The sequence below is a fragment of the Protopterus annectens genome, chromosome 1.part1, assembly GCF_019279795.1.
Source record: "Protopterus annectens isolate FY-2018-M chromosome 1.part1, PAN1.0, whole genome shotgun sequence".
Classification (NCBI taxonomy): Eukaryota; Metazoa; Chordata; order Ceratodontiformes; family Protopteridae; genus Protopterus; species Protopterus annectens.
The window spans coordinates 438,827,040-438,839,154 of NC_056726.1; the positions used below are offsets into that span (position 1 = coordinate 438,827,040).

At 37.7% G+C, this 12,115-nt stretch overlaps 1 protein-coding gene across 3 annotated transcripts in view; it reads left to right on the forward strand.

Moving 5' to 3' along the window:
* Positions 1–543: 543 nt before the first annotated feature.
* Positions 544–12,115, forward strand: part of GGPS1 (geranylgeranyl diphosphate synthase 1) — a 172,092-nt gene continuing 160,520 nt past the window's right edge. Inside the window, exon 1 of one of the 3 annotated variants that reach the window (XM_044075767.1) lies at positions 544–804. In XM_044075767.1, coding sequence (XP_043931702.1) covers positions 735–804 — 70 coding nt within the window. In that variant the 5' untranslated portion in view covers positions 544–734. The remainder of the gene's footprint in view (positions 805–12,115) is intronic. The other 2 variants (XM_044075782.1, XM_044075775.1) reach the window with 2 other exon arrangements.

Genomic DNA, 12,115 nt, shown 5'->3' on the forward strand with positions numbered 1-12,115 from the left:
TACAGAATGGGGAGGATGGGGGACAAAGGCCCAAAAATAGGAACAATTTTAAAGGCTGCTCTTATACGGTTAGAAAGTCGACAGAGTAATATTTTTTTTTCATTGGCGTGCACTTTCTGAAAGCTATTATCTGAAACGCAAATGCCTTCTCATTATTTAGTGACTTAAAGTCTCAATGATTTTGCAAAAAAAAAAAAAATAATCTTACATGAGGGACAGACTAAAAATTCGAAGCACATATCTGGGCAGTTGAGAGGCTGGTCTTAGCTACATGCAATTCTTCTGTAACAAGTTATGAAAACCCAAATACTAAGGAAAACAGCCACATTTTCTGCTGCCTTTCTCAATTATATCGCGTAGTTGCACAGCGAAGTGCATGTAAAACGTATACCGTTATCATATTTGAAGTTTCTAAAAACTTAACAGTAAACGTACGCATTACATACCAAACTAATATACTTGCAGTTAAAACAACGATACAGTATACGCAAGAAAACGTCACAAACCACCCATACTCGCTTAATATATGGCGGAAATTACTGTACTAACGCCCAAGTAGGCGTTTGACGAAGGAACCGGAAGTGTGAATGCTTTTGCTGTATCAGGGAATACAGTTTTCCTTTCTTTGATTTTTATTTTAGTTTATGCTTAGAAGAGGGTTGGCGCTTTTGTCAGGTACACTTTTTGTTTCTATTTAGGACTGTGTTTGCTAACTGTTTTTGTTGGCGGGAAGCATGGAAAATAAAACACTTGATCCCGAAAAGATTCTCTTGGAGCCCTATAGATACATTTTACAGTTACCAGGTATGTCTGTTGTTTATTTACATAATCTGTAGGGTGTTTCCCAAGATATGTTTATGGGATATGGTTGTATTTAACAGATTAGTCCGTTTTATTATTTTCTGCCAGTTTGCAAGATATTTTCTTTCAGTTGATGGTATAAGAGAACTGAATATAGTTACCGTGTTATCAATGGTATTAAGGTGTCCCCTTCCCAAAAGCTTACTTACTTTACTGCCTTCCCCTTTTTTTTTCTTGCCGCTGGGGTAAAAGCTTGTTGAGTCTCTAGGATTTTTTTTTATTCATTCAATTGTTTTGCCTTTTTTTTTTTTACATACATGGCAATATGTATTGTACAGAGATAAGCTGTCTGTGCATACCTCTCACCCCCTGAGAGCAAGACATCGGGACAAAGCCATAAATAATGTGGGGGGCAAAGCCCCAAAAATCGACAGTTTTTAAATAGTGCTCTTAGAACATTAAAAAAGTTGATAAAATGACTGGTTTTCCATTGCATGAATTTTCTGAAGGGTATGAAGTCTGAAACTTAAAGACCTGTCATTATTTTCTGATTTCCATCTTCAATGATTTGCCAATCATTTGCCAGAAAACCAAAAAATTATGAGTAACAGACCAAAAATATGAGGGAAAACCTGGACATTCTGTGAAAATGTGGACAGTTGAGAGGTATGTGTCTGTGTTAGTTATCACAGCTGAATAAGCAGCTCAGTTCATGACAGGCAGGACGTTTGACACCTTTAGCCTGAACAGACAGACAATGAGTGGGACAGGGAAGTTTAGTTAAAGAAACTTTTTTTTTTTAGTTTTATACAAACAAAACTTAATTTTTGTTTTCTAGTGGTAAGATTGTCCATATATGCATGTTGAGAAAATATGTAACAAAAAAATAGAAAACGTGTACAGTTACTGTCTTTAGAGATCCTAAAGTAAAATCATGAATTTGGAGTACTCCATTCCGGATGAAAGGATGGGATGAGTTAAAAGTAAGAGGAATGTTAAAAATGTCATCATGTGGCTACAGAGAGATAATGTTGTGGGAGGAAAGACTTTCACATATGAAACAAAATTGTGTTAGTATGTTATCTGTAGTCAGGCTATTTTGTGAAAGGATCAATTGTAAAATACACAATTGACAGTGACTGCAGCATTCTATAGAAGAGTAGTACAAGATGGTATGAGTATATTTTTCTATTCTGCTTATGGCGGTCCTTCAGCAGGAGACAGAATTACAGCAGACTGTTGTCAGCTGGAAAAAAAATATTTTCATGTCACTGACTGAAAGGGAATTAAGTTTAGTTAATTAGTGGGAGAAGTTGAGAAATGCTATTTCTTACTTTTCTGCAGACACTGTGCAAATACTGCTAGTGTATGACTGCACTGGATTTTTTTCCCCACATCATCTCCTGTTTTGTTTTTAATCTTTGTGGCTTTCGAGCTGTCCATCCTTAGTGTAAATTTGACTTTGGTAGCTCATCCCACTCTCATCTCATATAGTTATTCTGCTGAGCACTGAAAGATCTGACTGTGAAGCCCCACCCCTTTTACTCTTAAAGCTTAAGTTAGCCCTTTTTCATTACAATCCCACTTAGTGCACACTGCAATATTCGGAGTATTAACCATTTTTCTGTCTTGCCTATCATTTGGGTTTAGACTACCATGCACTAGAGAGCCTAGGAATTGCTTCTCATGAGTCTGCTTGGGTATAGTGCTTCTGTTTTGCTCCTGATTTGAGAAGGAGCAGTGGGACATTAGAGATTACAAATCACTAGAAATCTTGAAAATTGTATTTTAAGAACCATCTTGAGATTAATGCTTCTGCTTTACTTTTGGTGAGAGAAGGATTAGAGGGCATTGACTGCTGGTTTCTAATTGGGCAGTGTGCAGTGGACTTCATAAAGTGGTCTGGTTGCAGTTTTGGTGAGAACCTCTAAAGGGCCTGTATGCAGTTTGGTTGTCTGTTGCTTTCAGATGTTGCAGCCTCTATCCAGGGTATGACTCATAGGTTCATAGGCAAGTACTAGATTAGCTGCCCCATTTGGTCATTTTAGCCCTAGCCAATTTCCCCTTCAAAGGTGAGAATCAAACTCTGTACCTTGTGTCTGTGAGGTAAACACCTTAACCATTATACCAACCCTCAACTCAACAAGCAGCTTGGGCTTAATGCTGTCTTTTTGCTTCTGGTGAGACAATGAGCTGAGGATTATTGATTTCTAGCTGATTGCAGCTGTGTTGCTGCTAGCACCATCTCCACTACCAGACAGTACCTCTAGTAATCAATTGCAAAGCTTAAAGCTGCTAAGTCCCCTTCAGTTCACATTAATAAGCACTTGGAACCATGGATTTGCACAGAGCTACTGTTAAGGGTTTATGGCTGACTAGGTTAGCAGATGACTCTAAACTCTGTGCACTCATAAACTAAAGGACACCAAGATCTTCCACGAGGGTCTTTTCCAAACCAATAGTGGGTGTCAAAACCATGGACTAAAATTGAATGGCAAGAACTGTGTAATAGTATTATTCAGCAGGCAAGAAATTCCTTTTATCTGTCACATTGTCAACTCGCCTCTGAAAATTGATCCAATAGTTAGGGACCTGGGAATCTATTAAGACAATGAATTGTCCTTCATTCACCACATATCCACTACATTTTTTTATCATTGTAAATAAGTACGTTTTCATTGAACAGCTTATTACTAATGACATGGTGTCCATATAATGATCCCTTTTGTATATACTTGTCCAAATGTTTGACACCACTCGAATGCCCACAATACTTTCTTACTAAGAAAAGCAAGGTCCTAAACTGAAACCTGTATAGATCGTCAAACAGCCTTTTCCCTCTCTTTGGTGTCATACAGGTTACTGAGGGATGATTTCTACTTCGCATACTGAGCCTCAACAAACTTTGCCCTGTTAGACCTACTGCATATTCTGAAGAGTAATGACAAACATCTACTCAAACTACAGGAGGGAAGCTTCCTTTTCTTTCTGTTTTTTTTACTTCTGGTAATGTTTGGTTTGCACTTTAATGAGTGTTTACATTATCGTGGCACTTAAATATTTTAGTGGTGTTTCTGAGTTCTGATTTTCAGTGACCTTTTGTATATTAGCTGCCTAACCACTGTTGATATTTTGTTCTTTCATCTGTAAGTTGGTATAACTCTATGTAATTTATGTTGAAACTGTTTGTAATGTCTTGTATTCTGACACCCAAACATGCATAAAAGAAGTGTGCTGCAGCTGTAATACAGCTCTGTTTAGAATTTGTTTATGCTAGTTATTTTGTAGCGAACTTAACCTTGAACTTGCATATTTTCTTTAAAGTTGTACTGTTTCTCTGTTGTGTTAGTGTTTGGGTGTTTGTGAAGTGACATCGTGGTGTAACTCTGTTTGCTGTGGCTGACCATGATTTGGGTTGAGTGCTCAGCGGATTATTTGTTCCCAGGGAAATTTTCAAGGGATTTGGTGATTACTTCTGCTGCATTTCTTCTGGTCCTGCTGTGTTTAGTCTAGCTTTGCTATTGGATAGCAGTTTGATTGATGGATTATTTTGTTTTCTGAAAGACTCATGAGACTTTAGTAGTTTGTGATACTGTGTCTGCTGGAATTTTTCTGGGAGAGTTTCACTAAGTCTTTGGGGCTGTTTGGATATCCCTATTTTGTAATTTATTATTACTGACTTCTGCAACCTGCGGTGGTGGTGCTGCGGTAGCGTTGTTGCCTCACAGTAAGATGCTGTCTAGTTTCGATTCTCAGCTAGAGCGTCTTCTGCGTGGAGACATGCGTGAATGGGTGTACCTTCGTTGAAGGTTGTGCATCAGGGCTGGTAACTTCGGCGTAAAATCAACTACCAATCATTAGCAGACCGGAGTTCTGCTGTGGCGACTCCTAACCGGGAAAAGCCGAAAGACACAGCATTACTGACTTCTGCATTTAAGGATTTTTTGTTGTTTTTTTTTTTTTTTTAGTTCCGTTTTCATTTTCTGAATTCTATTAAGCTTCCTCCATCAGAGTCAAGCCTGTTCTTTCCTTAGGGAGAAAGATCTATCTTAAATCTCCTAGGCAAATGACTGTTTGCAGGTGTCATCATCCTGGCAAATTTGTGGGAGTTTGCTCTTTCAGGCAGCCTGGCCATGAGACCATTTTGAATGAGTGTGCCTATCCACTTCTCACAGGTGGTGGTGTGGGCACCTGCTTCACTGTAGGGACCACCTATGTCCTTCTAGCAGTTCACATCATACTCCCACATGCATGACCATTAAGTGCTACTGACTTCAGCATGGGTTAACGCACACATCATCCCTGCTCAGCCCCCACCTGTATGAGTCCATCCTTGCCCTCCAGCAGGGATCATCTCTGGGAGCAGTGGTTAGACCAGCTGGATCCCCTTCTGCAAGGATAGGCATATCCATCCTCTCCTGCTGTGCTGTGAAACACCCAAACCAGTAATCAAATTCAAATCCAGGTTGTGTGTGTCATAGTCAGGGTTTTATCCCTTATGCCACTGGCATGGCTTTTGAGTATTTTGATATTTAAGCTGTTACTGTTAAGGACAACAAACTTTGATTATCTTTGCTTTTTATGCTTTATGCAAAATTAGTGGAGTATGTTTTTTATTTCATAAAACATTTTTGTGAACATTTAATGAAAGTAATGCCTATGTAAGACCATTCTTCCTTCTGCAACTCCTTTTTTTCCCCATTTTTTTTTTTTTTTTTTTTTGCACAAGAGGTCAGGTTGTCCAACTTCCAAGATGGCTGCACATTGAGTGACAGCTTAATTCTGGCTATCCTAGTCTGGAAACAGAAACTTGGCAGAGAAAGCCAGGTGACCTAGATTTATGGGTAAATTTCAATAACTAACTACTAAGTGCACTGCCTGGATGCCAGGAAGAAAGAAATATGAAGGACCTGGAGGAAAATCAGCTACAAAAGCAGAGGGAAAAAAACAGACTGGGAGAAGTACTACAGTTGTTCAGCAAGAAGCAGTGCAAGTTCCAGACATGATTTCCAGTAACCTTGAGGAAAATATAAAGCAGCAACACACAGACCTGGTTAAAATAAGCAAAACACTGATGGAGTATATCAACACAAAGCAATAAAAAGCTGGAAAAATGAAAAAAAAAGCTTTAAACAGATATGCAGATAAGGTGACAGAACTGCAAAACTCAGAGGTTGAAATGAAGAAAAGGCTGGCTGGATATGAGGCTGCACAAGAAGAGATGTTTCAGAAAATAATAGAATTAAGAGGACAGAGCATGTAGGGAAAACCTAAGATTTTCTGCTGTACCAGAGAAGGTAGAAGCAACAGACTGTATTAATTTTGTGAAAGCAGAAATAAGCAACTGGGCTGGTATTCCCCAACAGGAATTGTTAATTGAAAGGCCGCATTGTGTGTATGCTCCAAATCTGATTACTAGAAAACAACATAGATCTTTAATAGTAAATATGTAGTTTTATTGGCAAAAGGAGTTGATTCTGAAAACATTGTGGCAGAAAGGCAAAGTACTAAAAGTGGGAGACAGCAGAGTGTTTGTGGGTGATGACTACTCGTACCAGGCAGAAGAGGAGTAAATATATTTCTGTTATTTAGGGAGTGTCAAGAAGCAGGCGTGAGATTCAAACTGCTGTAGCCAGCCATCTTCCAAAATATTTTTCCCTGGAGGGACAAAATCATTTTTTGATGAAGTACATGCTAAGGAGGAAATACAAAATTTGTCCAAACAAAGGGTGAGGTGTGAAACAGAAGGAAGTTCTGCTTCATGTCCTTCTAGTGATAAAGACTACAGAGAGACTGACCCCATGAAATCTTTTCCACTGTTTCAATAGAGAATGCCTGAGAGAAGGAAGAGAACATAAGAGTCGACCAGAAGAATCGAAAATACCTTTAGAAATGAAACAGACATGATTTTGGGAGATGGTGATGAACAGGAATAAAAGTAGCAACCTGGAAATTGGCAAATGTGGGGTGATAAAGCAATAAGTACATTTATGAAGCATGACAGAACAAGAAAATCTGAAAATATTGGACTTCCTTGGACTTTGTTAAACTTGTAGAGAACTGTAAAGCATATGCCGTGCTTCATGTTCTTAATCTTGGGAGAATAAAATCAGTAACTTAGAAACTGACAAATATGGGATTACAAAGCAATAATTATACTTGTGAAACATGGCAGAACTAGAGGATTTGGAAATTTTGGATTTTCGTGGACTTTGTTGAACTTGTAGGGGACTCTAAAGCATATGCCCAACTTCATGTCATTATTCTTCAGAAAAATACTTGGGAGGAGGAGGGAGAAAGTTAACTTAGTTGAAAAAATGTTTTTCTTAATGGTACTATAATTGTGCATGCAAGCTATGAAGTAAAATGTTTGATTATTTTTAAATGTAGTGGGGATACTAATATAAATGAGTGCTTTTGTTTTTATCCCTTCTCTCTTTTTTCCTTGTTCAGTTTTAATAAATGTAGGCACTGCAACTTAAAAGGAAAGAGGAAGGGTTTTGTTAAGAGAGCATGACAAGAAACTGAGCAGAGAAGGCCGGTAGACTTGTGTTTATGGGTAAATATCAGTAACTGGCTAGTAAGTGCACTGCCTGGATGCCAGGAATAAAGAAATACAGGAGACCTGGAAAAATCAGCTACAAAAAGTGAGGAAAAAATACTGACTGGGGAGATTTCTGCAGCTGTTCGGCCAAAAGCAGTGCAACCTTCAGACATGACTTCCAGTGACCTACAGAAAGATGCAAGACAACTGCATACAGACCTGGTTAAAATAAACAAAACACTAATGGAGTACATCAACCCAAAAACAACAAAGAAAAAAAAAATGAACCACCTATAGTGAAGGAATTTGCGTCCAATGACCTTAAATCAACAAACCACAAAATGGACGCAGGATACAGTAGACTCCAAGGTTTAATAATAACGTAACAATTAAATCAGACAAGCATGTTCACGCCACTCAACGGCACTTCCTCAGATCCTTTATAAAAACATTAAAGTTCTTAAATATTTATAGCATATTAGTTCAGTAGTATCCATGCATTCCTTCACATGATAAACCTATCAAGCACCCAACCCCCATGGGTGTAAAAAGAACATAAACACATTGTATCAAATACAGTTAAAAGAATTGCATTGTATCAAAAACAGTTAAAATAAAATACCACCCAAGGCTAATCCCAGAGCATATAATAAAACCACAGTAAAAACAAAACAACTCACTTAAATAAAGGACATGACTTTAAATAAGGTTTCAGTGGTAAGGTAACACTTAAAACCTTACCCTTTGTCTGTAACCTAATTATCCATGTGAGTTCAGCTTCCTCAGTTTTATTAACATCACTACCCATCCTTACATCTTCACCAATAACCTGCATCACTAAAAAACACAAAATTATGCAACTGATCAGTATTAATGATATGTCTGGCAAAAGCTTTCTTACCATTGCCCATCCTAATATCGTAGATATGTTCTCGAACACGCTCTCATAGAGAGTGGTTTATCTTGCCTACATAAAAAAGATGAACAAGTAGTACATCTTGCTAAATAAGCTAAGTTAATGGTAGCACAGTTGGCATAGAAATGTGAAGAAGTATAAAAATGACCTGTTAAGGGATATCTGAAACAATTATCATTACTGTCAACATAAGCACAATAATTACATCTGCTGCAAGGGTGGGTGCTTGCTGGGTAAGGGTTCTCAAAGTCTTCATATAGCATAACATTCTTTTTCATGATTTTCTGTTCTTAAGCAAAAACTTTGTTTGGGGGCCAACAATCTGCCTAATGGAACCATCAACCAACAGTATATGCCAATTCTGCCTAAAAACATCACAGGTAGTATTCACATCAGATGAGAAAGAAAGAAACACTAAGACTGCGTGAGACATTTCTCGGGGAAGCTCTGTTCACAATGTCACAGTCACTCCTGAGGTAAGGCGTAGCTCTGCCTGTTTTATCTGAACTGGCAGGTAATAATTGCTGGTCCACTTCATTATTTGAATAGCCCCTAGCCAGAAGATCTCTTCTGAAATCCAAAACATCTTCCTCAAAATCATCATCTACAGTTTAAACTGGAACTCCTGATACCTTGTCCCCTCACAGTGTTCCTGTAGACATGTCTGGGGTGCATACTACATCTATGTAAAATGTGATTTTTTTCAGCATGGTTTCCTATACAGTCTCAATGTAAACCTACCATCTGAGTGTCTAAATATATGTACATCTGAAAATTCAATATCTGATCTAGAGCAGTGCATAGTGAAAGATAAAAAAGAAGTGGATCTGTTGAGGAAATCAACAAAACTGAACAACTGTGATTTAGAACCAGTCCGTAACATAAAGATGTCATCCACAAATTGTCTATAAAATCAAATATACATGCAATATTAATTTCCCACTAGCACTTTCATACTCTCCCATTGTGCCAAAACGGCATTGGCATAGCTGTACATCTAGTTTCTGTAAATAATACTTATCTCCAAACAAAAACACATTATTGGAGAGAATCAATTCAACAAACAAATTAAATTAATCTACTGTACAAATATAATTATTAAACAAATAATCCCTCAAGTATGAAATACCCAAATCATTGGGTATGAATTTGAAGAGAGATTTAATATCCAAAGTGACTAACATCACATCAGACAATAGCCTTTCCAAACACTCATGAAAAAATGGTAAAAACTGTTTAGTGTCCCTAGGAACAGTCACATTTCCATCCATTAGCAGTCTAATTGTCTTCTCAACATAAGTGGACAGTGTTTCAGTGAGCCAACCCCTACCCGACACAATAGGTTTCATGGGAGGTAGGCTTGGATGTTTATGCACCTTTGGGAGACCATGCAAAAGGGATACCATGGGGTGCCCAACCTTCAAATAATTCTAAAGGTCTTTGGTTATGCACCTACTCATCAAACAGTCAGAGGTCATCATGAAGTCTTCTAATTATAGAGTCAATGTCACATTAACTAATTATAGTATAAGTACAGGTGTCATCTAGAAGAGCATGCATACTATCACAATAAAAGTCAAAATCCATAAGGGTGATGGCACTGCCCTTATCAGCTAGACAGATAACCAAATCACTCATATTCTGCAGTTCACTCAATGCTAGAAATTTATCTCTAGTCATTAAAGTATGGAGCCTGTTCAGCCAAGCATCAGTTCACATATGTTGGACTCGCATAACTTCAAAAATGCCTCTAAGAGAGGATGTAAGGATGGCTCAAAATACTCTGCTTGTTGAATACATTCCTCCCCACATCACTAGGGAACATCAGTCTCAACATCACATTCCTTATGAAGGTGTTCAATTCCAAGATAGTATCACAAAAATTAGAGGTTCCAGAAGGAATAAATGATAAACTTCTTTCTAGAAGAGATATCTGCTGAGGCATGTGTCAGAAGAAATATTCCATATTAGTGAATCTTTGTTGGTTCCCAAAAAAGGATGGAAAAAAATGGAAGAAGCTTTAAAAAGATATTCAGATGAGATCATAATGTGCAAAAATCTGAGGTTGAAATAAAGAAAAGACTGGCTGAATATGAGACTGCTCAGGAAGAGATGTTTCAAAAAATAAAAGAATTGGAGGACAGAGCACATAGGGAAAACCTGAGGTTTTCAGCTGTGCCATAGAAGCTGGAAGGAACAGACTGCATTAATTTTATGAAAGCACAAATAAGCAACCAGGTTGGTATTTCACAGCAGGAGTTGTTAGTTGAAAGGGCACATTGTGTGTATGCGCCAAACCTGGCTATAAGAAAGCAACCTAGACCTTTAATAGTAAAGATGCAGTCCTACCAGCAGGAGTTGATTATAACAAAATTGTGGCAGAAGGACAAAGTCCTAAAAGTGGGAGCTAGCACAGTGTTTGTGGAAAATGATTGCTTACCCATTGTACACTAAACAGAAGAGGGGAAAATCTATTCCACTGTTCAGGCAATGCCAAGATACAGATGTGAGATTCAAGCTGCTGTACCCAGCTGTCTTTAAGGTATTCTTCCCTGGATGGACAAAATCATTTCTTGATGAAGTGCATGATAAGGAAGAAATACAAAAGTTTGTCCAACAAAAAGTAAGCTGTGAAACAGAATGAGATTCTTGCTTCTTCTTCTGGTAATAAAGACCACAGAGGGACTGCACCTGTGAAACCTGTCCAAAATTTTCAACGGAAAATGTTGGAGAGAAGGGAGGGAGCATGAGAGTTGACTAGACAAATAGAGAGTACACCAGAAATGAAGCAGAAACAGAATTTCAGAGATGAACAGTAATAATACCAGTAGCTTGCTATGGGATTACAATGCAATAATAACATTTGTGAAATATGACACAACAAGAACATCTGTTGGAATTTTATCAGAGTTTGCTGGACTTGTGGGAGACTCTAAAGCATATGCCCTACTTCATGTCATAAATGTACAGAAAAGTGCTTTGGGGAGGACAAGATAAGAGAGAAAGTTAACTGTAAGTAAAGATTTTTTATTTTAAATAGTACCACTTTTGTGGCATGTGGTTTTCTTTACATGCTATAATTTTTTCAGTTATTTTTAAGTGTAATGAGGATTGTATACAGGTGCAGTTGTTTTGTTTTCTTTCTCCCTTCTCTCTCTCTCTCCTTCTTCAGTTTTAAGAAATGTAGGCATTGCAATATATAAAAAGCCAGGTTAAAAAGGATGATAAAAGAAAAAATAATGTGCTTTTTCTCATTATTGCATGGGGAAATTACTGGATTAAAGACCTTAGATTGATTTAGTATCAAGTTTTAAGAGACAACAAGTAAATGAAAAAGAACCTTGAATATTATGAGGCTTTTTTTCTAGCAAATACATGTATGCTCATTAACAAATCTGCAGCTGGTCTTCATGTTTTCATGGAAACAATGTGATAAAGAGAAACTGGCTACAGTTGGTGGAGAGTGATTGGCTGAGGGGAAAAAAGAGAGAAATTGGCTAGGAGATAATGTTCTCTGAAAGCATTCAGAGGCTTTCCCAGTGTAGATAATGTTCTCTGAAAGCATCCAAGGATTTTCCCACCTGAGAGAGCTATAAAGAAAAGACAAGACCAGGCAGCACTTATTGGAAGCACAGGCTGTAGCATGTGTCTTAGCATGGATGCCCTTGCTTTTAGGTTAACTCAGTTGTGTGAGTGTAGCTGTCAGTTAGGGACCTTTGTTCCTACTAGGAGTATACAACTTCAATATTTTAAGGTGTACATACTTCTCTGTGTTAATTGATTTTAGGTGGGTATTGTGTGTGTGTTTGGTTGTTGTTTGAGGGCTTTCAATTAAACAAAAAGTTTTACATGTA